Genomic DNA, 23,898 nt, shown 5'->3' on the forward strand with positions numbered 1-23,898 from the left:
CGTAACTGCGTTAATCGATTTCTCTTCGTCGATGATTTCTTTTTAACATTGCAGCGAATGTAGACAGTTTGCCGTAGAATTTATAGTTAGAGGTGGTAAAGAATGGTGGCATCTTACTTTAGAAGCAACAATCATGGTTGTAGCTTTGAATCTTTTGCGTTATAAACGAAAAAAAAAATCTATGAAGAGAAATCGATCAATGCAGTTAAGCTCTTATGAAACTTTGAGCGAGATATGATTTGTCACGATTTGTCATGTTTTCAAAGCCCTCTTCTCCGTGATGGACTATAAAGTAAGTCGACTTTTCAATTAAGGCTCAAGAAAAGTTGGACAATGAAAAGTACTTTCTGAATGATTTACCACCGGCGTTGTGTCGTCTGTCTCTTTTCGTCCTTCGAAAAATTCTTATTACAGTCGTCCAACACTGAGAAATACCACAAACACTGATTAAAGAATACGGATTTGTGTAGTGGTTTGTTGTCAACCTTTGTTCCCCCTTAAGTGCAAGAAACAGCTGCTATGGTCAGTATGAGCTGAACCTGAAGGCAATCATGAGTCTTTACTTTCAGCAATTCTACTAATCTTTCAATTCGTTCTCGACTTTGACAAGTGCGATACCAAAGATCTAGAAATAGACACGACTCTGCAATGTTACAACATTTTTTCAAATAGTCAAATAATATTTCAACAAATTTCAAACCTTCTTAAGGACTGTAAGTATATTTAGTTGATTCGCTGAATATTTACTGTTATATCACAGATAAGTTTCTGAAGCATCTTCAATCTGCTAGAAATTTTTTTCTTAGGGCCTTCTTCATGCTCGCCTTACTCTTGAACGGTACTTGCTCATATGCTTAAAACTGGTTCAAGGCCTAAGTGGAGATGGAGGCCTTTAGCAACAAAGAGGCGCCTAGAAAAGACTTCATCAATGACGCTAGGAATCCACGACTTTGCCTGCTAGACAAAGTTATCGGAATAACTAATTCTTATTACTAACTTTTACACTCTAAGCCTGCTAAAAGTTGCGTTAACCCGTTTCGGTCTGACCTAGAAATCAAAATTGAAATAACCCGTGTAGGCTCATTTTTCGTCCGATTGCCATGAAATTTTCAGGGAAGAAGCGTCACCATGTCTATTTTTTGGTACATGACTTGATTTGACCATGGTGCCAATCCGGCCGGATTTATTAAGTGGGGGTCCTGGGTCAGATGCAGTCAAAAACGGGTCATTTTTTTAAAACCATTGATCAATGAACGAAAGTGACCAGAATGCTGATGCAAACGTAGTCAATCATCATTGACCAGCATCAGAAGTTAGTTTTGATACATTTGAATCACCAGGACATGGTTCCGGATGTTCCGGGAACCTGGTTCCCTGGGATGTCCCTGGGGTGGTGGACACTTTTCAAGTGAACACAACCCAGTCTTGCGACATATCAAACTTCATGGTTTTGGAAGAGAGTCCTAATAGATGAGTTTTTGGGAGGTTTTGGACACATTGGCCACATCCGGAAGTGTTCCCGGGATCCTGGTTCCCTCAAGGAACTGGACAAATTTCGATTAGCACCGAAACCCATCTTGCGACATATCAAACTCCATGATTTTGGAAGATAAGCTCAATAGATGAGTTTTTGAGAGGTTTTGGACACATTGGCCACGTTCGGAAGTGTTCCCGGGAACCTGGTTCCCTCAAGAAAGTGGACAAATTTCGATTAGCACCGAAACCCATCTTGCGACATATCAAACTCCATGATTTTGAAATACAAGCACAATACATGATTTTTTGAGAGATTTTGGACACGTTGATCACGTCCGAAAGTGTTCCCGGGAGCCTGGTTCCCTCAAAGAAGTGGACAAATTTCGATTAGCACCGAAACCCATCTTGCGACATATCAAACTCCATGATTTAGAAAGAAACGCACAACACATGATTTTTTTAGAGGTTTTGGACACATTGGCCTCGTCCGTAAGTGTTCCCGAGAGCCTGGTTCCCTCAGGGAAGCGGTCAAATCTCGATTAGCACCGAAACCCATCTTGCGACATATCAAACTCCATGATTTTGAAATACAAGCACAATACATGATTTTTTGAGAGATTTTGGACACGTTGATCACGTCCGAAAGTGTTCCCGGGAGCCTGGTTCCCTCAAAGAAGTGGACAAATTTCGATTAGCACCGAAACCCATCTTGCGACATATCAAACTCCATGATTTAGAAAGAAACGCACAACACATGATTTTTTTAGAGGTTTTGGACACATTGGCCTCGTCCGTAAGTGTTCCCGAGAGCCTGGTTCCCTCAGGGAAGCGGTCAAATCTCGATTAGCACCGAAACCCATCTTGCGACATATCAAACTCCATGATTTTGAAATACAAGCACAATACATGATTTTTTGAGAGATTTTGGACACGTTGATCACGTCCGGAACCTGGAACCTGGTTCCCTCAAAGAAGTGGACAAATTTCGATTAGCACCGAAACCCATCTTGCGACATATCAAACTCCATGATTTAGAAAGAAACGCACAACACATGATTTTTTTAGAGGTTTTGGACACATTGGCCTCGTCCGTAAGTGTTCCCGAGAGCCTGGTTCCCTCAGGGAAGCGGTCAAATCTCGATTAGCACCGAAACCCATCTTGCGACATATCAAACTCCATGATTTTGAAATACAAGCACAATACATGATTTTTTGAGAGATTTTGGACACGTTGATCACGTCCGAAAGTGTTCCCGGGAGCCTGGTTCCCTCAGGGAAGTGGACAAATTTCGACATGATTTTTTGAGAGGTTCTGGACACATTGGCCTCGTCCGTAAGTGTTCCCGAGAGCCTGGTTCCCTCAGGGAAGTGGACAAATTTCGATTAGCACCGAAACCCATCTTGCGACATATCAAACTCCATGATTTTGAAAGACAAGCTCAATAGATGAGTTTTTGAGAGATTTTGGACACATTGGCCACATCCGGAAGTGTTCCCGGGAGCCTGGTTCCCTCAGGGAAGCGGACAAATTTTGATTAGCACCGAAACCCATTTTGCGACATATTAAACTCCATGATTTTGAAAGACATGCTCAATAAATGAGTTTTTGAGAGGTTTTGGACACATTTACCACATCCGGAAGTGTTCCCGGGAGCCTGATTCCCTCAGGGGGCCGGACAAACTTCGAATAGCATCGAAACTTATTTTGGGGCATGTCCAACTCCATGATTTTGAAAAACAAGCACAATACATGAATTTTTGAGAGATTTTGGACACACTGGCCACGTCCGGGAGTGTTCCCGGGAGCCTGGGTTTCTCAGCGAAGCGGTCAAATTTCGATTGGCTCCAAAACCCATCTTACGACATATCAAACTTCATTATTTTGCTTGACATTCAAAATCATGGAGTTTGTTACTTCACAAGATGAGTTTCGGTACGAATCTAAATTTGTTTACTTCCTTGAGGGAACCAGGCTCTCGGGAACACTTACGGACGAGGCCAATGTGTCCAAAACCTCTCAAAAACTCATCTATTGAGCTTGTCTTTCAAAATCATGGAGTTTGATATGTCGCAAGATGGGTTTCGGTGCTAATCAAAATTTGTCCACTTCTCTGAGGGAACCAGGTTCCCGGGAACACTTCCGGACATGGCCAATAGGGTGGTTAAAAAAATACTTTTTCAAATTTGTTGATGGGCCGCCCTCTTATTTGGTTCTTTTTGATGCCCAGATGCTCTGGACAAAATTTCAGCCAAATCGGTCAACGTTTGGGCGGTGCTAAACTCGTTGGAAGTTTATATGGAAAAATGTATGCAGAAACATCCTAAAACAGTGATTTGCAGTTGAAAGGCACAATTTACTATCAAGAACCATGATACTCATTCAGTTCTTGTAGAATTAAATACAGAATGTTATGCTGAAAACCGCGAGAAGATCAGAGTTTATTACGCAAAGATATTAGCATTTTACTGGAGTGTTGTAGGGGTGAATTTATTTCTTTTCAAAGGTAAAAGAAACGAAATTTGCTCAAACCCCATTTCAGAGAAATGCTAATAACTTAGCCGGGCAAACTCTAATCTTCTCGCGGTTTTCTGCATAACATTCTGTATTTAATTCTACAAGAACTGAATGAGTATCATGGTTCTTGGTAGTAAATTGTGCCTTCCAACTGCAAATCACTGTTTTAGGATGTTTCTGCATACATTTTTCCATATAAACTTCCAACGAGTTTAGCACCGCCCAAACGTTGACCGATTTGGCTGAAATTTTGTCCAGAGCATCAGGGCATCGAATAGAACCGAATAAGAGGCCCATCAAAAAATTTGAAAAAGTGTTTTTTGAGCCACCCTATTGGCCATGTCCGGAAGTGTTCCCGGGAATCTGGTTCCCTCAGAGAAGTGGACAAATTTTGATTAGCACCGAAACCCATCTTGCGACATATCAAACTCCATGATTTTGAAAGACAAGCCCATCAAAAAAATTGAAAAAAGTTTTTCCCATACTAATTTAAGCCACCCTGATGGCCAATGTATCCAAAACCTTTCAGAAACTCATTTATTGAGCTTGTCTTTCAAAGTCATGGAGTTTGGCATACCGCAAGATGGGTTCCGGCGCTAATCGAAATTTGTTCGCTTCCCTGAGAAAACCAGGCTCCCGGGAACACTTCCGGACGTGGCCAATGTGTCCAAAATCTCTCAAAAACCCATCTATTGAGCTTGTCTTTCAAAACCATGGAGTTTGATGTGTCGCAAGATGGGTTTCGGTGCTAATCGAAATTTGTTAGCTTCCCTGAGGGAACCAGGCTCTCGGGAACACTTACGGACGAAGCCAATGTGTCCAAAATCTTTCAAAAATTCATATATTTTGCTTGTCTTTTAAAATCATGGAGTTTGACATGCCGCAAGATTTCGGTGCTAATCGAACTTTGTCCGGTCCCCTGAAGAAATCAAGCGCCCAATAACACTTCCGGATGTGGCCAATGTGCTCAAAACCTCTCAAAATTTCATCTATTGAGCTTGTTTTTCAAAATCATGGAGTTTGATGGGTCGCAAGATGGGTTTCGGTGCTAATCAAAATTTGTCCACTTCCCTGAGAGAACCAGGCTCCCGGGAACACTTTCGGACGTGATCAACGTGTCCAAAATCTCTCAAAAACTCATCTATTGAGCTTGTCTTTCAAAATCATGGAGTTTGATGTATCGCAAGATAGGTTTCGGTGCTAGGCAAGATTTGTCCACATTCTTGGGGGAACCAAATTCCCGGGAACACTTTCGGATGTGGCCAATGTGTCCAAAACCTCTCAAGAACTCATCTGTTGAAATTGTCTTCCAAAATCATGGAGTTTGATACAGTCAAACCTCCATGAGTGGATGTTCTATGACTCGATATCGACCTATGGAAGCAAATTATGCCATATTAAAAAATAATTTCTGAGCTACTGTGATGGTCGCTTCGAAGAGCTTTCAAAGAATTTCTATTCCACATCTCGATATTTCCACGAGTCGATGGTCCCTTCAATACCAACTCATGGAGGTTTGACTATATGTCGCAAGATGGGTTTAGGTGCTAATCGAAATTTGTCCGCTTACCTGAGGGAACCAGGCTCTCGGGAACACTTACGGACGAAGCCAATGTGTCCAAAACCTCTCAAAAAATCATGTGTTGTGCGTGTCTTTCAAAATCAAGGAGTTTGATATGTCGCAAGATGGGTTTCGGTGCTAATCAAAATTTGTCCACTTCCCTGAGGGAACCAGGCTCCCGGGAACACTTCCGAACGTGGCCACTGTGTCCAAAACCTCTCAAAAACTCATCTATTGAGCTTGTATTTCAAAATCATGGAGTTTGATATGTCGCAAGATGGATTTCGGTGCTAATCGAGATTTGTCCACTTTCTTGAGGGAACCAAATTCCCGGGAACACTTCCGAACGTGGCCACTGTGTCCAAAACCTCTCAAAAACTCATCTATTGAGCTTGTCTTTCAAAATCATGGAGTTTGAAATGTCGCAAGATGGGTTTCGGTGCTAATCGAAATTTGTCCACTTCCTTGAGGGAACCAGGCTCTCAGGAACACTTACGGACGAGGCCAATGTGTCCAAAACCTCTCAAAAAATCATGTATTCTGCGTTTCTTTCAAAATCATGGAGTTTGATATGTCGCAAGATGGGTTTCGGTGCTAATCGAAATTTGTCCACTTCCCTGAGGGAACTAGGATCCCGGGAACACTTCCGGATGTGGCCAATGTGTCCAAAACCTCCCAAAAACTCATCTATTGAGCTTGTCTTTCAAAATCATAGAGTTTGATATGTCGCGAGATGGGTTTCGGTGCTAATCGAAATCTGTCCACTTCCTTGAGGGAACTAGGATCCCGGGAACACTTCCGGATGTGGCCAATGTGTCCAAAACCTCCCAAAAACTCATCTATTGAGCTTGTCTTTCAAAATCATGGAGTTTGATATGTCGCGAGATGGGTTTCGGTGCTAATCGAAATTTGTCCACTTCCTTGAGGGAACTAGAATCCCGGGAACACTTCCGGATGTGGCCAATGTGTCCAAAACCTCCCAAAAACTCATCTATTAGGATTCTCTCCCAAAGCCATGAAGTTTGATATGTCACAAGACTGGGTTGTGTTCACTTGAAAAGTGTCCACCACCCCAAGGATATCCCAGGGAATCAGGTTCCCGGAACATCCGGAACCATGTCCTGGTGATTCAAATGTATCAAAACTAACTTCTGATGCTGGTCAATGATGATTGACCACGTTTGCATCAGCATTCTGGTCACTTTCGTTCATTTATCAATGGTTTTAAAAAAATGACCCGTTTTTGACTGCATCTGACCCAGGACCCCCCCTTAATAAATCCGGCCGGATTGGCACCATGGTCAAATCAAGTCATGTACCAAAAAATAGACATGGTGACGCTTCTTCCCTGAAAATTTCATGGCAATCGGACGAAAAATGAGCCTACACGGGTTATTTCAATTTTGATTTCTAGGTCAGACCGAAACGGGTTAAATGCGACGCATTTTCGTTAAAAATAGAATAACCTCAAAAAATTAAATAAAATATGCTTTTCGTTTTTGTTGAACATTTCCAACAAAACACTGAAGACGTTTTCTAGAAGAAAATTAAAAACGTTTTTATCGACTCGGAATGAGGTTACGTAAATAGTAGGCGTCAATATATAGGCAACAGAATTTAAAAACAGACGATTTTTTCAGCGGCGCAGCCGAAATTTTCAGTTATTTAAATAAGTTTAGAAATTCCGCGGAATTCCGTTAAATTTCGTTTAAATCTAGTTTTTGATGGCGAAATTTATGCAAATTAACGAAATCGAGAAATCAGATTTCGCCATGCTCAAATTCCGCGAAATTTCGTTTCGAACCACCTGAAACGAAATTTTTCGAAATACCACATATGTATATGCAAAATTTCAGAGAAATAAAAAAATAGAAAAATGGATCGACCTTCGATTTTACAGAGAATTGCTCTTCATTGCTTTGTTTTTGATGGAATTAACATGGGAGCTATGAGATGAAGTGTCGATGTACGGAGGGTCATTGGTTCGATTCCCATCGAAGGAAAGTGGTTGCCTCCAATACATTTTTCAAATAAAAATCATTAACATAATGTACATATTTACATCGGAGATTTTCAAAAAAAAATGTAGTAAAAAAAACAATTTGCAGACTATCGCACGATTGTACGACAATTCCCCGAAAACCAATTCCCCGAATGCAATTTTCCCGAATGCAATTTCCCCGAATGCAACAATTCCCCGAATATAACATATCCTCGAATGCAACAAATCCCCGAAAAGAAAGTATTTTTTGCAAACACATAATTGTCATCGACTTTAAGCGCCCGAACAGAGCAGCGTTCAAAGATTTGTTCCAGAGTGTCTCTATGATAATGCGAAAATGATCAAATTTGTTTAACAATCATTTATTTGGAAGGCTCATTTGCCGTTAAGCGTTACGGAGCCGAAATCATGTTTTAGAGTACAGTTTTTCATGATTCTTATACACTAATGTTAGTTTTGGGGAACCGAAAACATGATCAAATCTTTCGTTAGTGTTGTATGCCCTTGATCTTCCTTATTGGTAAATTATATATCTTATTCTTAAATTATATAGATATTAGAATAAAGTGTTTTCCTATTCATTTTTTTTCTAAAATAGTTGAACAAAAGTTGAATTTCTTGGGTGGAGTAGAATCGCGAACAAAAATTCCGATTGAAAGCATCATGGTAAAAATTTGTGAAATCAAACTCCTGTCCTATGTAAGGTCTATCCCTTCTTAAGAAGCTACTGTAATCGTAGATATGAAACCTTAAAAAAATAATAATGCCTATGCCCGGAATAAGGCAATGGTGAATATATCTACTCGGAATAACGCAATGGATTAATTTGATCTCTACTTTGGACGTAGGTGTTTCCCCAGAATAATGAAGAAGTGAATGTTATTCCTTCTTTAAAAATGTATATCTACCTGGAATAAGGAAACGGTAGATGTGATCTATTCATTAGAGTTAGGCGTTATAGCTCGACATAAGCCAAAGTAGAATGAAATTACCTGTAATAAGGTAAGTTTGCCTGCAATAAGGTCATGATAAATGTAGTCTCTTCTTTTGATGTATGCGAGTTTGGCCGATAGATATAATATATGAGATCGCATCTAGCAATAAATATCAATTATATAAACCGAAAAACAAATTATCGAATTCATCGACGTGTTCATTTAAAGGAAGTAATATCTCCTCATTGTCCTTTTACTGCGTAGACGCGATCATTTAAGGAAGGTATTATCTCCTTCCTTCGCTTTACTCCAGGCAAACGTGTTCAATTGAAGAAAGGTCCATCTCCCCTTTTGTCTTATATCGGGCGAAAGTGTTCATTTTAAGAAGGCATTATAACTCGTCTTCCCCTAATACCGGGCGAAGTGATTTTCAAAAAAACATTATCCGTTTCCTTCACATAATACCTGAAAACGCATTAATTTCTCTAATCTCTATCCTCCTTCCTTATTTTTTCATTCTTTCTTCCTACATCCCACTTCGTATTTCGTCTTTTCTCGCTCCTCACATCACACTTCGCATCATATTTTTCACTTCTTACTCCACACTTTTCACTTCTTACTATGTATGTACTTTCTTCTCATCTCTCACTTCTCTTGTATCTCTTCTCACTTCCTACTACTCACTACTCACTGCTGACTACTCACTTCTCACTTCTCGCTTCCCACTTCTTACTTCTCAATTCTCACATCTCACTTTTCACTTTTCATATCTCACTTTTCACTTCCTACTTCTCATTTCTCACTTCTCACTACTCGCTTCTCATTACGCTCTTCTCACTTCTCACGTCTCGTTTTTCACTACTCACTACTCATTTCTCACTTCTTACTTATCACTCGGCCTAATGACAATTCGGCATAATGGTCTTCGGCCCAATGACCCAGCATCTTATTTTTTTTTACAATTTTTACGCGAAATTAGGTCAAAAGCCAATTATGCGATCTTATGTTAAACGACGCAGATTCTTGTCAGTTTTAGTTTCATCTGCACTGTGGAAACAATTCGGGGAAGTCTTGCATTCGGGGAATTGTTACATTCGGGGATTTGTTACATTCGGGGATTTGTTACATTCGGGAAAATGTTACGTTCTAAGAATTGTTACTCGGTGAAATTTAATTCGGGGAAATTGCATTCGGGGAATTGTTGTACAATCCTATCGCACATCACCAAAGCTTTTTTTTCAGTTTGTTTACTTGGTAGGCTCAGATTTCATGAAAACAACTTTACGGAGCCAGAATCATTGAATATATAATTACCACAAATGCATATTATTATTTTTTTTAAGGAAGTCGATTTGAAAGGGAACGGAGGGCAATATTTGTGATGGCACATATTGTACGACCTTTCTTCTGCCAAACTCCCGTATGAACATTCTTCATGCCTGTCGTATCCTAACGGAACTATCAATTATTTTTTTGTTTTTTTTTCAACTAATTTTAACCCTAAGACCCAAGACCGCCTTTAGACGGAATATTTTGATATTTTTTTGTTATTTTCAATTGATCAGATTTTGATGTTGATTAGTAATATAAACTTCAATTTTCAAAGTTGCACACATTTATAAAAAAAAATATTGAAAATTAAGTTTTATTTTGTTCCTCTGTGTTTTCGCTCGTTTGAAGAGTGAAATATTCGTAGTTTTTTATTTTTCTACAACTAATCTTATTAAAAAGAAGGTTATGGTCATAAATGTTACACTCTAAAATATTTAACCAACTCGTTACACGGAAAATAAAAAATTACTTCTGAAAATTAAAAAAAAAATGCAAGAATTCAGCATTGAATATGAATTTTCAAACACTAAATATGTTGAAAATTGTAGGAATCATGTAGGAATCACAATTCTTGTAACTTAAACTAAACTTAACCTAATTTATACTAAGCGCACAAGGGTACAATAGTTTTTGCGACGGTTTTCGTCTAAAATTGGAAATTATTCTCTTGGGCATTATTAGAAATTCTATGAAGTTCATTGGTACTATACCACGGAGGCAACTTCAGAATCATTTTCAAAATTTTATTTTGAATCCTGTGGAGTGCCTTCTTTCTGGAATTGCAGCAACTAGTCCATATTGGCACAGCATACAATACAGCTGGTCTAAAAATTTTATTGTGGATCAAACATTTGTTCTTAAGACAAAGTTTTGATTTTCTGTTTATAAGTGGATATAGATGCTTAATATATTTGTTACATTTGGCTTGAATGCCTTCAATATGATTTTCAAAAGTTAATTTCTAGCTATAATCTAGCAAAAGTCCTAAATATTTAGCTTCGCTAGACCAATTCATTGGAACTCCATTCTTAGTGACAATATGTCTGCTAGAACGTTTCAAATAATAAGCTCTCGGCTTATGTGGGAAAATTATAAGCTGAGTTTGGGAAGCATTCGGGGAAATTTCCCATTTTTGGAAGTAAGTGACACGAAGGCTTCGTGAAGAAGTGACACAAATGACACGAAGGCTTCGCCTTTTGGTGGAAAGGCCTGTGTCATCTGCAAACAAAGATTGTTTCCTGCTGGTAAATCAGGTAAGTCAGAAGTAAAAATGTTATACAAAATGGGCCCCAGTATGCTGCCTTGGGGAACACCAGCTCTATCAGGTAATCTATCAGATTAGGAATTCTGATAGTTCACCGGCAGTGCCAATACTGATAGGTTGAATAAGATTGTTCATCTGTCTTTAAAAGGCCTCAACAAGGACATGATCAGGACTGAACATGACTGCTGTCTTACTTTTATGAGATGAAATACTTTCAAAACTTGTGGTGGCGCGCTAAAGAGACACGCACACAATGTTCAAGACGAATATGACCTTACAAAATTGCGTGAATTGCCTAATGCCAATTTATTTTGTTCCTATTGTTTTTTTCTTCTAGTGTATAATTTTAATAGGTACTTCTCAACAGATGAGCACCAGTTTTGAAAACAATGAACATGTTAACATGATAATCTTCACCTAGATCAGGTTTATCCGAGTGAAATTTATTGCAAATCGATCGGCCCGATACTGAATTAATTTGCAATTACTTATCCACAAAGACCACCGTGTGTAAGCGACGATCTTATCCAACCCCGCTGGAAATCCAAGATCGAGGAGGCGTGAAAAAGAAATTACAGCCCAAGAAACGTGAAGTGAAAAGTTTTACCGAAGAACGAGCGCGATCGCCACCGCCACCTCCACCCGCTCATAATCGAGAGTGACAGTCCGGTGCGCGAAGCTAACGCATGAGAATGCTCGCGAACCACAAATGGTTGTAAATTAAATAATTATTTCATTAGCGCGGCTCAGCCCCGGCTGGCTGCGTGTTGTTGGTGGGGTGTTTGTGAAGATACCGACTGATGGAAAGCCCGTAATTGCAAGGAAGAGCAGCGCACTGCACCGGCATGGCGCACATTTTGAATAAATTTTCGGAGCGGAACGAACACTGAAAATGGGAGTGCAAAGATCGGTGGTTTATTAACACGCAATAAAATTGGAAGGTGTGAACAACACGTTTGATGAAGTGGATTGCGGTGGTGAATATTAAAGTGATTCAAGGTGCATTATTACTTTGTAGCGGGTGGAAAGTGAATAGTCTGTGATCTCAAAAGTGCAAACATGGATGTGTCGGGGAGCATGTCCGGGGCGAACTCGCTCAACATGAGGCCGTTCTTTAGTGGATATCCTTTTCAAGGTAAGTTTTATTATGGTTCTCAGCTCAGGATTATCTCTTGTTTTTAATAATTTGGATTCACTTGATAACAAACCGATAAGAATCATTTGATGTTTGCAAAGTTTCAAACTCCTACTACTGTATCTTGACAAGCTTTGACTTCATTGTGAAATATTTCAATCCTCAAAAATGAAACTTTTATTACCAAAATCTTGTCAGTAGATAGTCGATGCAAGATCAACTAAATTATGATAGGGTCATACATATATCTACCAAAAAGCTTGTCAAGCTTATCAAATTACTTCCCAAATAGACATTATCGACTTCTTTCGAAGCAAGAAAACAATGTTAAGAAACAGAATTGCAGCCTCGGATGATTAGCAGCCAGGAGAAAAGCTTCATTTTCCAGCTGTTTCACGCTCGTAACGTTTTCCTTTATCTCGGCTGATGACGAAAAATGGTGCCAAGTATTGCCGTCGTCGCCGCCGCCGCCGCCGGATAAAGGTGATCAGCTTTTGATGCAACTGTCTATCCTGTCTATCGGACTCACTTTTTCTAAGCAGCAGCTAAACATCTGGCCTTAGGCGTGAAAAATTCCGATTTTCCGGGGGTTCCATTTCGGTTTCGACGTTCGATCGCTTTGGCTATTAAAAATTTATTCATCGGAATTCAGGTATGGCTAATTTCGGGCATATGGCCCGGTCCGGATCCATGTGCCTGGTCGCTGCCGGTCGTCGCCGAGTTGTTGTTTCGTCTTTCAGAAAACTTGGAGAGTGGGTCGCATCCGACGCTGTATCGATGATGGCGACCAACAACGACGGTTCCCGGTAGTGTTGGTGCTGCAAAGGACCTCTCCCTTTCAGGAAGAATTCTCCTCGCTTATCGGCTGGTCTTTCTTGTGGTATCGCTTCGTGTACCGTTCTCTGATACGGTTAATTAGCTTGCGCCCCGACAGCCAATCTGGCGACTGCGGACTGCACAGGCAAATGTGTTTCACTTTTCCTCCTCAGACGAGACGGCTGGACGAACCAGTCCTACCAGTCAGTGGTGCTGGGTTGGCTGCAACTGTGTGTGGGATGCCAAAGCTTTGCATTCCGGAATGCTGGAGTTCAGTCCATGCCAGGAACCTACACCTCATATGGTACCAAAATATGCCTGTATGGATGTGCTGAAGGAACAAAGCAATTCTGCATTCATATTCAAACAGGTATGCCAGGGTGAAATATTCAACCGGGTTGGTCTATCCATGGGTTGCCTTTGTTTCCAGGATGTTGCTGCTGAAAAATTGCTAATTTATTGTGTGCTTAGGAATGACTGCTCACGATGCTGCCCCATTCTTTTGTGAAACATAAACAGGCGTGGAGGTGTTACTACGATAGTTATTCCAAATGGTTCACTTCGTTTGTTCTAGATTATGCTCGTTTTTTCATTTCTAGTTGAGATCTGCTTGCGGCAGGAAAGGAAATATTTCAGAAAAAAAACTTTGAAACATCAATGAAGAATCAAAAAGGAATCAATTTGAACAGTGTTAAGGATTATCCCGACGGAAGACTTTGTTGCACTCCAAAACGCCAATTTAGAACAATTGTTCTACCAATAAGATTAAATTAGCCGCGTATTCGATCCTTGAGCATTTTGAGTACTTGAGCACGAATTTGATGTGAAATAAAATTCCTTCAAATCGGAGGGATAAATTTATTCTTTCAATTTTTTTAATTATCTTTTTTATAGTGAGTTTTTCTCGATGGAAAGTTAACATTTCTTGCGGTTTCATTTTTAATCAATAAGAATAGTTTTTTTCTCGAGAAGTGTTCTTAAAACTCTTCAGGAGTTCTGAGAAATAATTTTCCAATAAAAAATCACCTCTTTGGATTTAGGGGTAGAATGCTCATGATGGTCGTACACTCCGGAGCAAAACCGAGGTCGCTCGTTCTTAGGCTAGTCTCTCAGCAGCGCATCTTCCTCGATTGCACAGAGCCAGCGGGTATGGGGTCCACCGCAGAGGCGACGTCGTCTTCCCGGTTTTCTGCTAAATATCACTTTTGCTGGTATCTTTCCCGGCATACGTACTACATGTCCAAACCACTGCAGTCTGAAGTAGTTTACCAGTCTGCCAATGGCTGCATTTATGTACACTTGGTACAACTCGTGAATCGTGCGTCTGCGCCATTCAGCATGTGTTACCACGACACCAAGTATTGAACGCAGTATTTATAGCTGGAACAAAGTGAATTGCCTACACTATGAATTAGAATCCATCGTTTGTAGCGAATCAGACCTTTGAAGAAAACTTTTGTACCGAATAATTTTATCAACGTTTATTATAATGTTGATATAAAGATAGGTATTAGTCGCTCTTATAATTATGTTACGGCTAGAGAATTTATTTGTCATTTTTAACCCTTATGCGGCCGACAGGGTACCCGTGTTCCTTTTTCAACTTCAAGTGGTGATATTTCAGTGTCTTTTTATAGCTGAAAGCTGAAACTCGGTGACATTTAAGAACTCCATAAAATGTAGCACCTGTGAGAAAATCACGTTGATACAGTGAGAAGGGACGTGAGGAGCGGCATCTGATTTTTTTACCACGTGGATGGCCGACAGGGTACCCGTGTTCCCATAAATTGATATTTTCATAACTTTAACAACTTTCAACCGATTTAGATAATTTTGACAGTTTTGGAAACAGAAACTCATGTACTTTTTGCTCATTGTCAAGGTTTACAGCTTTTGTCCATGGTTATACAAGAAATCTTTGAAGTAAGGCTTAAGAGTCTACACGCGTAACCAAAGGACAATCAACTCGTTTCAAAATTTTTACATGCTCATTGCGCTTCTTAGAATAGTCGGTGTTCACAGAATATATTCAGGGTCTCAAAAAACCCCTGAAGTAAGGCCTCAGTCATCCAAAAATTCCCAGGAATAAGATCTTAAGGTCTGCTAGAGAAACCAAAGGTCTATCGTGCAATTTCAAAAACGGTACATGCTCTTTGTGGTGCTTAGCATATAATGTAGTTATCAAAGAATAAACAAGTTTTGTGACCCCATCTTGGTATATGTTTGAATTCCAAGTAGTTCATGTTGTTTGTCTTGGGCTCCAGGTAGTCTACGAACTCCAAAGAGTCAAGGTATGTGGATCAACCTCCTTAATGGCCTCCATCTGAAAATAAAACAGTTGTGAGACCCCTTCCTGGTATATGTTTGTATTTTAAGTAGTTATTTTCGTTATCGTGCGTTCCGTAATAAAGGCAGTTATTGAACATAACACACTTTGTGTGACCCCTTCTTGATGCAGTAATATCCCGATTTTATCACGCCCTAGGTGAATTATGAAAATATCGGTACAGTTTTTATTTCAAATTTATTTGTTTCGCCAATATGCATCAGTTTATGCCTTGGAAAGGCAAAATACGTGAATGGAACCCGTAATTTATTGTTAAAGAGACTTACAAACTACTTGACAGATACTCATATATGATTCATAATAAGTTACAGAGGGTGAAAGTTATTTCACCGAAAATAATTATTGTTTGCAGCAAATTGGGTCGAAAACGTGATAAAATCGGGAGTAGACAAAATCAGGGGTAGACGAAATCGAGGAGTGACAAAATCGGATCAATACTGTATATGTTCGCATTTCATGTAGAATGAATTCTTGGGAAAATTCAGAATGAGTTCTTGGGAGAATTTTTAATAAATTCCCCGAGAAATTCGGAATGAATTCCGGGGGAATTAAGAATGAATTACTGATGTAGTTCAGAATTTCTGCTGTAATTTAGAATAAATTCCTGGGAAAATTCATAATGAGGAATTCCCCCAGGAATTCATTCATAATTCCCCCAGGAATTCATTCAGAATTCCCCCAGGAATTCATTCTGAATTTCCCCAGGAATTCATTCTGAATTTCCCCAGGAATTCATTCTGAATTTCCCCAGGAACTCATCCGGAATTCCCCTAGGAATTCATTCTGTGAGTCTGTGACAAAATCACGTTGAATTCCCCCAGGAATTCATTCTGAGTTCCTCCAAGAATTCATCCTGAATTCCCCCAGGAATTCATCCTGAATTACCCCAGGAATTCATCCTGAATTCCCCCAGGAATTCATCCTGGATTCCCCCAGGAATTCATCCTGAATTCCCCCAGGAATTCATCCTGAATTCCTCTGGAAATTAATTGTGAATTCCCCCAGGAATTCATTCTAAATTCCCCCAAGAATTTATTCTGAATTTTCCCAGGAATTTATTCTGAATTCTCCCAGGAATTCATTCTGAATTTCCCGAGGAATTAATTCGGAATTCCCCCAGGAATTCATTTTAAATTCCCCCAGGGACTCATCCGGAATTTCTAGGAATTCATTCTGTGAGTCTGTGAGAAAATCACGTTGAATTCCCCAGGAATTCATTCTGAGTTCCTCCAAGAATTCATCCTGAATTTCAGGAATTCATCCTGAACTCCCCCAGGAATTCATCCTGAATTACCCCAGGAATTCATCCTGAATTACCCCAGGAATTCATCCTGAATTCCCCCAGGAATTCATCCTGAATTCCCCCAGGAATTCATCCTGGATTCCCCCAGGAATTCATCCTGAATTCCCCCAGGAATTCATCCTGAATTCCCCCAGGAATTCATCCTGAATTCCTCCATGGATTCATTCTGAATTCCCCCAGGAATTCATTCTAAATTCCTCCAGAAATTTATTCTGAATTCTCCCAGGAATTTATTCTGAATTCTCCCAGGAATTCATTCTGAATTTCCCCAGGAATTAATTCGGGATTCCCCTAGGATTTCATTCTGAATTCCCCCAGGAATTCATTCTGAATTCTCCCAGGAATTCATTCTGAATTCCCCCAGGAATTCATTCTGAATTCCCCAGAAATTCATTCTGAATTCCCCCAAGAATTCATTCTAAATTCCCTCAGGAATTTAATCTGATTCCTGGGAGACCAGGAATTTATTCTGAATTCTCCCAAGAATTCATTCTGAATTTCCCCAGGAATTCATTCTAAATTCCCCCGAGAATTCATTCTAAATTCCCCCAGGAATTTATTCTGAATTCTCCCAGGAATTTATTCCGAATTCTCTCAAGAAATCATTCTTCATTTCCCCAGGAATTTGTTCTCGATTCCCCCAGGAATTCATTCGAATTCACCTAGAATTCATTCTGAATTCTCCCAAGAATTCATTCTGAATTTCCGAGGAATTTATTCGGAATTCCCCAGGAATTCATTCTGAACTCCCCAGGAATTCATTCTGAATTCCAGGAATTCATTCTAAATTCCCCCAAGGATTCATTCTAAATTCCCCCAGGAATTTATTCTGAATTCTCCCAGGAATTTATTCCGAATTCTCCCAAGAATTCATTCTGAATTTCCCCATGAATTCATTCGGAATTCCCCCAGGAATTCATTCTGAATTCCCCCAGGAATTCATTCCGAATTCCCCCAGGAATTCATTCCGAATTTCCCCAGGAATTCATTCTGAATTCCCCCTGGAATTTTTTGTCGATTCCCCCAGGAATTCATTCTGAATTCCCCCTGGAATTTTTTGTCGATTCCCCCAGGAATTCATTCGCAATTCCCCAAGGAATTCATTCAGAATTCGCCCAGGAATTCATTCGAAATTCCCCCTGGAATTCATTCGGAAATCCCCCAGGAATTCATTCAGAATTCCCCCAGGAATTCATTCAGAATTCCCCCAGGAATTCATTCAGAATTCCCCCAGGAATTCATTCTGAATTCCCCCAGGAATTCATTCTGAATTCCCCCAGGAATTCATTCTGAATTCCCCCAGGAATTCATCCTGAATTCCCCCAGGAATTCATCCTGAATTCCCCCAGGAATTCATCCTGAATTCCCCAGGAATTCATCCTGAATTCCCCAGGAATTCATCCTGAATTCCCCAGGAAATCATCCTAAATTCCCCAGGAATTCATCCTAAATTCCCCAGGAATTCATCCTAAATTCCCCCAGGAATTCATCCTGAATTCCCAGAATTCATCCTGAATTCCCCAGGAATTCATCCTGAATTCCCCAGGAATTCATCCTGAATTCCCAGGAATTCATCCTGAATTCCCCAGGAATTCATCCTGAATTCCCAGAATTCATCCTGAATTCCCAGAATTCATCCTGAATTCCCAGGAATTCATCCTGAATTCTAGGAATTCATCCTGAATTCCCCTAGAATTCATCCTGAATTCCCTCTGGAATTCATCCTGAATTCCCCTAGGAATTCATCCTGAATTCCCCTAGGAATTCATCCTGAATTCCCCTAGGAATTCATCCTGAATTCCCCTAGGAATTCATCCTGAATTCCACCAGGAATTTATCCTGAATTCCACCAGGAATTCATCCTGAATTCCCCCAGGAATTCATCCTGAATTCCCCCAGGAATTCATCCTGAATTCCCCCAGGAATTCATCCTGAATTCCCCCAGGAATTCATCCTGAATTCCCCCAGGAATTCATCCTGAATTCCCCCAGGAATTCATCCTGAATTCCCCCAGGAATTCATCCTGAATTCCCCCAGGAATTCATCATGAATTCCCCCAGGAATTCATCATGAATTCCCCCAGGAATTCATTCTAAATTCTCTCAGGAATTTATTCTGAATTTTCCCAGGAATTTATTCTGAATTTCCCGAGGATTTTTTTCGGAATTGCCCCAGGAATTCATTCTGAATTTCCCCAGGAATTCATTCTGAATTCCCCCAGGAATTCATTCTGAATTCCCCCAGGAATTCATTCTGAATTCCCCCAGGAATTCATTCTGAATTCCCCAAGAATTCATTCTGAATTCCCCAGGAATTCATTCTGAATTCCCCAGGAATTCATTCTGAATTCCCCCAGGAATTCATTCTGAATTCCCCCAGGAATTCATTCTGAATTCCCCCAGGAATTCATTCTGAATTCCCCCAGGAATTCATTCTGAATTCCCCCAGGAATTCATTCTGAATTCCTCCAGGAATTCATTCTGAATTCCCCCAGAAATTCATTCTGAATTCCCCCAGGAATTTATTCTGAATTCTCCCAGGAATTTATTCTGAATTTTCCCAAGAATTCATTCTGAATTTCCCCAGGTATTCATTCGGAATTCCCCCAGGTATTCATTCGGAATTCCCCCAGGAATTCATTCTGAATTCCCCCAAGAATGTATTCTGAATTCCCCCAGGAATTTGTTCTCGATTTCCCCAGGAATTCATTCGGAATTCCCCCAGGAATTCATTCGGAATTCCCCAAGTAATTCATTCGGAATTCCCCAGGGATTCATTCGAATTTCCCAGGGCCCCAGGAATTCATGCGGAATTCTTTCAGAAATTCATCCTGAATTCCCTAGGAATTCATTCTCAAATCTCCCAGGAATGCATTCGGAATTCCCCAGGAATGCATTCGAATTCCCCAGGAATTCATTCGGATTTCCCAGGAATTCATTCAGAAGTCCCCAGGAATTCATTCAGAATTCCCCAGAATTTCTCCGGAATTTCCCCACGAATTCTTTCCGAATTCCCCAGAATTCATTCGGAATACCCACAGGAATTTATTTGGAATTCTCCCAGGAGTTCATTCGGAATTCTACAGGAATTCATTCGAAATTCCCAGGAATTCACTCGAATCCCCAGGAATTCATTCAGAATTCCCCCAGTAATTCATCTGGAAATCCCCCAGGAATTCATCCGGAGTTCATCCGAAGTTAATCCGGAATTCCCCCAAGACTTCATCCGGAAATTCCTTAGGAATTCCCCCAGGAATTCATTCTTAATTCCCCCAGGAATTTATTCTGAATTCTCCCAGGAATTTATTCTGAATTCTCCCAAGAATTCATTCTGAATTTCCCCAGGTATTCATTCGGAATTCCCCCAGGAATTCATTCTGAATTCTCCCAGGAATTCATTCGGAATTTCCCCAGGAATTCATTCGGAATTACCCCAGGGATTCATGAAGTCCTCCAGGATTTTCTTCTCGATTCCTCCAGGAATTCATTCGGAATTCCCCCAGGAATTCATTCGGAATTCTCCCAGAAATTCATTCGGAATTTCCCCAGGAATTCATTCGGAATTACCCCAGGGATTCATGCAGAATTCTTTCAGAAATTCATCCTGAATTCCTCTAGGAATTCATTCTGAAATCTCCCAGGAATGCATTCGGAATTCCCCCAGGAATGCATTCGGAATTCCCCCAGGAAATCATTCGGATTTCCCCCAGGAATTCATTCAGAATTCCCCCAGGAATTCATTCAGAATTCCCCCAGGAATTCATTCGGAATTCCCCCAGGAATTTATTCGGAATTCATTCGGAATTCCCGCAGGAGTTCCTTCGAAATTCCCCCAGGAATTCATTCGTAATCCCCCCATGAATTCATTCAGAATTCCCCCAGTAATTCATCTGGAATTTCCCCAGGAATTCATCCAGAGTTCATCCGGAGTTCATCCGGAATTCCCCCAAGAATTCATCCGGAATTTCTTTAGAATTCCAGGAATTAATTTGGAATTTCCCAGGAATTCATTCGGAATTTCCCAGGAATTCATCCGGAATTCCCCAGGAAGTTATTCGAATTCATCCGGAGTTCATCCGGAATTCCCCCAAGAATTCATTCGGAATTTCCCCAGGAATTCATTTGGAATTCCCCCAGGAATTCATTTTAAGTTCACCAAGGAATTCATTCTGAATTCACCAGGGAATTCATTCTGAATTCCCCAAGGAATTTATTATGAATTCCCCTAGAAATTCATTCTGATTCCCCCCAGGAGTTCTTCCTGAATTCCCCCAGGAATTCATTCTGAATTTCCCCAGGAGTTCATTCTAAATTCCCCCAAGGAGTTCAACCTGAATTTCTCCAGGAATTTATTCTGAATTCCCCCAGGAATTCATTCTGAATTCCAACTTTTCTAAGAATGCCTGGAGTACCTACAAGATAGTGTTCTAAAGAGACTCAAAGATGATTTTTTGAAGAAATTTTCGAACTCCGGATGAATTCCTGGTGGAATTCAGAATGAATTCTTGGGGGAATTCAGAATTAATTCCTGGGGGAATTCAGAATGAATTCCTGGGGGAATTCAGAACGAATTCCTGGGGGAATTTAGAATGAATTCCTGGGGGAATTCAGAATAAATTCCTGGGGGAATTCAGAATGAATTCCTGGGGGAACTTAGAATGAATTCCTGGAGGAATTCAGAATGAATTCCTGGGGGAATTCAGAATGAATTCCTGGGGGAATTCAGAATGAATTCCTGGGGGAATTCAGAATGAATTCCTAGTGGAATTCCGAATGAATTCGTAGTGGAATTCCGAATGAATTCCTGGGGGAATCCCAAATGAATTCCTGGGGGAATTCCGAATGAGCTGCTAGGGGAATTCAGAATGAATTCCTGGAGGTTGGATTTCTGGAGGGTTTCTGGATGAATTCCTGGACGAATTCTGGGTAAATTCTTGTAGAAATTCAGGATGGAATTCTGGATGAGAACTCCAGAAGTAATTTCTTGAGGAGCCTGAAGAAGTTTTTTGGAGAAACTCCAGGAATAATTCCTGCAGGAACCTGTAAAAGAAATCATGGATGAGCCCCAGGTAGAATTATTGGAGGAAATCTAAGAAGCAAGAAATATCTGCTGGAATTCATGGAGGAATCATCGTCATCGATGAATTCTTGGATAAACTCCATACTCTAAAAAATCCAACTCCATACTCCATACTCTAAAAAAATTACAACTGACCGAATCTCTAATGCGCTTAAATATATTGAGACTCAAACATATATAAGACTTAAACTTACGTCCGTTTTTATGTATCGTTGAAATGTGTTCTCTTTCATTGAAGTTTTCATTTTTTGAGATTTATTGCATGTAGATTTACACGAAGATGTACTGAGAGCTCACATCTTGGTAATCATTAGTTTGCTTATTCGGTCGGTGCGCGGTGCAAAAAATATAATCGCTAGCTGTACTGTTCGGGGTGTTTGTAAGTATTTCCCATTATTTCGCGGGTATATAAACTTTTAAATCGTGAACGATAATAAAGAGTGTTCAATGTGCATTTTGATACATTTTGTGAGTGCTTGATCAAGTGTTCCGACGGTATACAAACGACGTAATTCCGCTGTAGGCATAAAGTGTGAAAAGGTTTGTTGATAGCAAGTCCGTAATTCCCGTTCAAACCTGATTTATCAAACGGAATAACAAAAACCAGCAGTGCAATTAGTGACTTTGTTCCCATTAAAACAAATTGCATGCGCTCTGTAAATGGCGCTTGGGGCCAATCCATTTGATCAAGCGGTAGTGATATAGTTTTCAAAAGATGAGCATATTTTGCCTTCTTTGCCAGTGATAATTTGCGACGTATGAATCCATAGATCGATAAAATTAAAACGTAAGTAGGTTCAGTGTGAAAATTCAAAAGGAAAATATTGATCTGCTGCATTTTATCACTTTGAAGAAACATCTTCCGTGGCATGATAAATGAAAACAAAATTACACGTCGTGACGTAAAAATGAGCTTCTCGTTTGTTGCTCACTTTTACGTCACGACGTGTATTTTTTTGGTTTCTTGTCATCATGTAATTTTAAGACATGATACAATGTTTAAAGGGTCCGCTCCTTTTATGTGCATGTTAATTGACATAAATTTACATGGTTATTTTCAAGTGTGCAATATAAATTCCTTGAGTAACTTCTAAATAAATTCCTAGAGGATCTCCAGGAGCATTTCCTGGATAATCTTTTGACAAAATTGCCGGAGTAATATTTGGAAGAACTTCAAATGAAATTGATGAAGGAACTGCAGAAGAAATTTCTAGAGGAACTCCAAGAGTGTTTCCTGGAGTAACTCTAGGAGGAATTCTGAAGGAAGTCCAGGAGGAATCTCTGGAGCAATTCCATGAGGAATTCCTGAAGAAACTTTGAGAGAAATTCTAGTAGGATCTTCAGGATGAATCTGTGGATGAACTTAGGAAAGAATTTCTTTAGGAACTTCGGGAAAAAAATCAGGACTAGCTCCGTATAACGTATAGGTTCTTTCTAGAATTCCTTCGAAAGTTCCTCCAGAAATTCATTCTGATTTTCTTCATGAAAATCCTTCAGCTGTTCTCCTGGAACTCCTCTAGGAATTATCCTTGGATTTTCTCCAAATATTCCCACAGGAGTTCCTGAAGAAACTTCTCATGGAAAACCTCCTGGAGCTACTTTTGGAATTTCTGCAAGAATTCACATCTATTTCCTGGAATTCAACCAATTCCTGCGGTAATTAGTCTAGCAAAATCTCCCAAAAATTCCTTTCAGAATTCTACTATAGGTTTCAAGAGCATTTCAGTTTTTTCTTCAATGGGAATCCTCTGAAAAATTCAACTGAAAACTCTTTAAGATCTTAACTGAAAGTCATTTATGTCTAAATAAAATAAATCCCCTATAATTTCAAAAGGATCAAAAGGATCAATTAATAATAAATTCATATACCTTTATTTTCTAAAATTCTCTTCAGAGGCTCTGAGAACGTGTTTGGATATGGTGGATTGTTTGTTGGATGTTCGATCGGTGCTTCCACAGTTATTGACTGCGAGGTTTCTATGCCAGATTATCATTTTTGCATTCATATATCATGAGGCTAGTGTCGTAGCCACGCAAATCCGTTCTCCAACTTGCTTTTTTTGTTGAAAATAAGCGTTGGACACTTGCAATCAAATGGCGTTTTCACGCCTCAAGAAACGAACACTGAATGAT

The 23,898-nt window shown here is 39.9% G+C and overlaps 1 protein-coding gene across 3 annotated transcripts in view; it reads left to right on the forward strand.

Moving 5' to 3' along the window:
* LOC134204067 (protein gooseberry-neuro-like) overlaps nt 1-23,898 on the forward strand; it is a 198,474-nt gene that overhangs the window by 13,487 nt on the left and 161,089 nt on the right. For all 3 annotated transcript variants that reach the window (XM_062678896.1, XM_062678898.1, XM_062678897.1), the window contains exon 2: nt 11,507-12,220. In XM_062678896.1, coding sequence (XP_062534880.1) covers nt 12,145-12,220 — 76 coding nt within the window. In that variant the 5' untranslated portion in view covers nt 11,507-12,144. The remainder of the gene's footprint in view (nt 1-11,506; nt 12,221-23,898) is intronic.

This window comes from Armigeres subalbatus, unplaced genomic scaffold, assembly GCF_024139115.2.
Source record: "Armigeres subalbatus isolate Guangzhou_Male unplaced genomic scaffold, GZ_Asu_2 Contig378, whole genome shotgun sequence".
NCBI lineage: Eukaryota > Metazoa > Arthropoda > Insecta > Diptera > Culicidae > Armigeres > Armigeres subalbatus.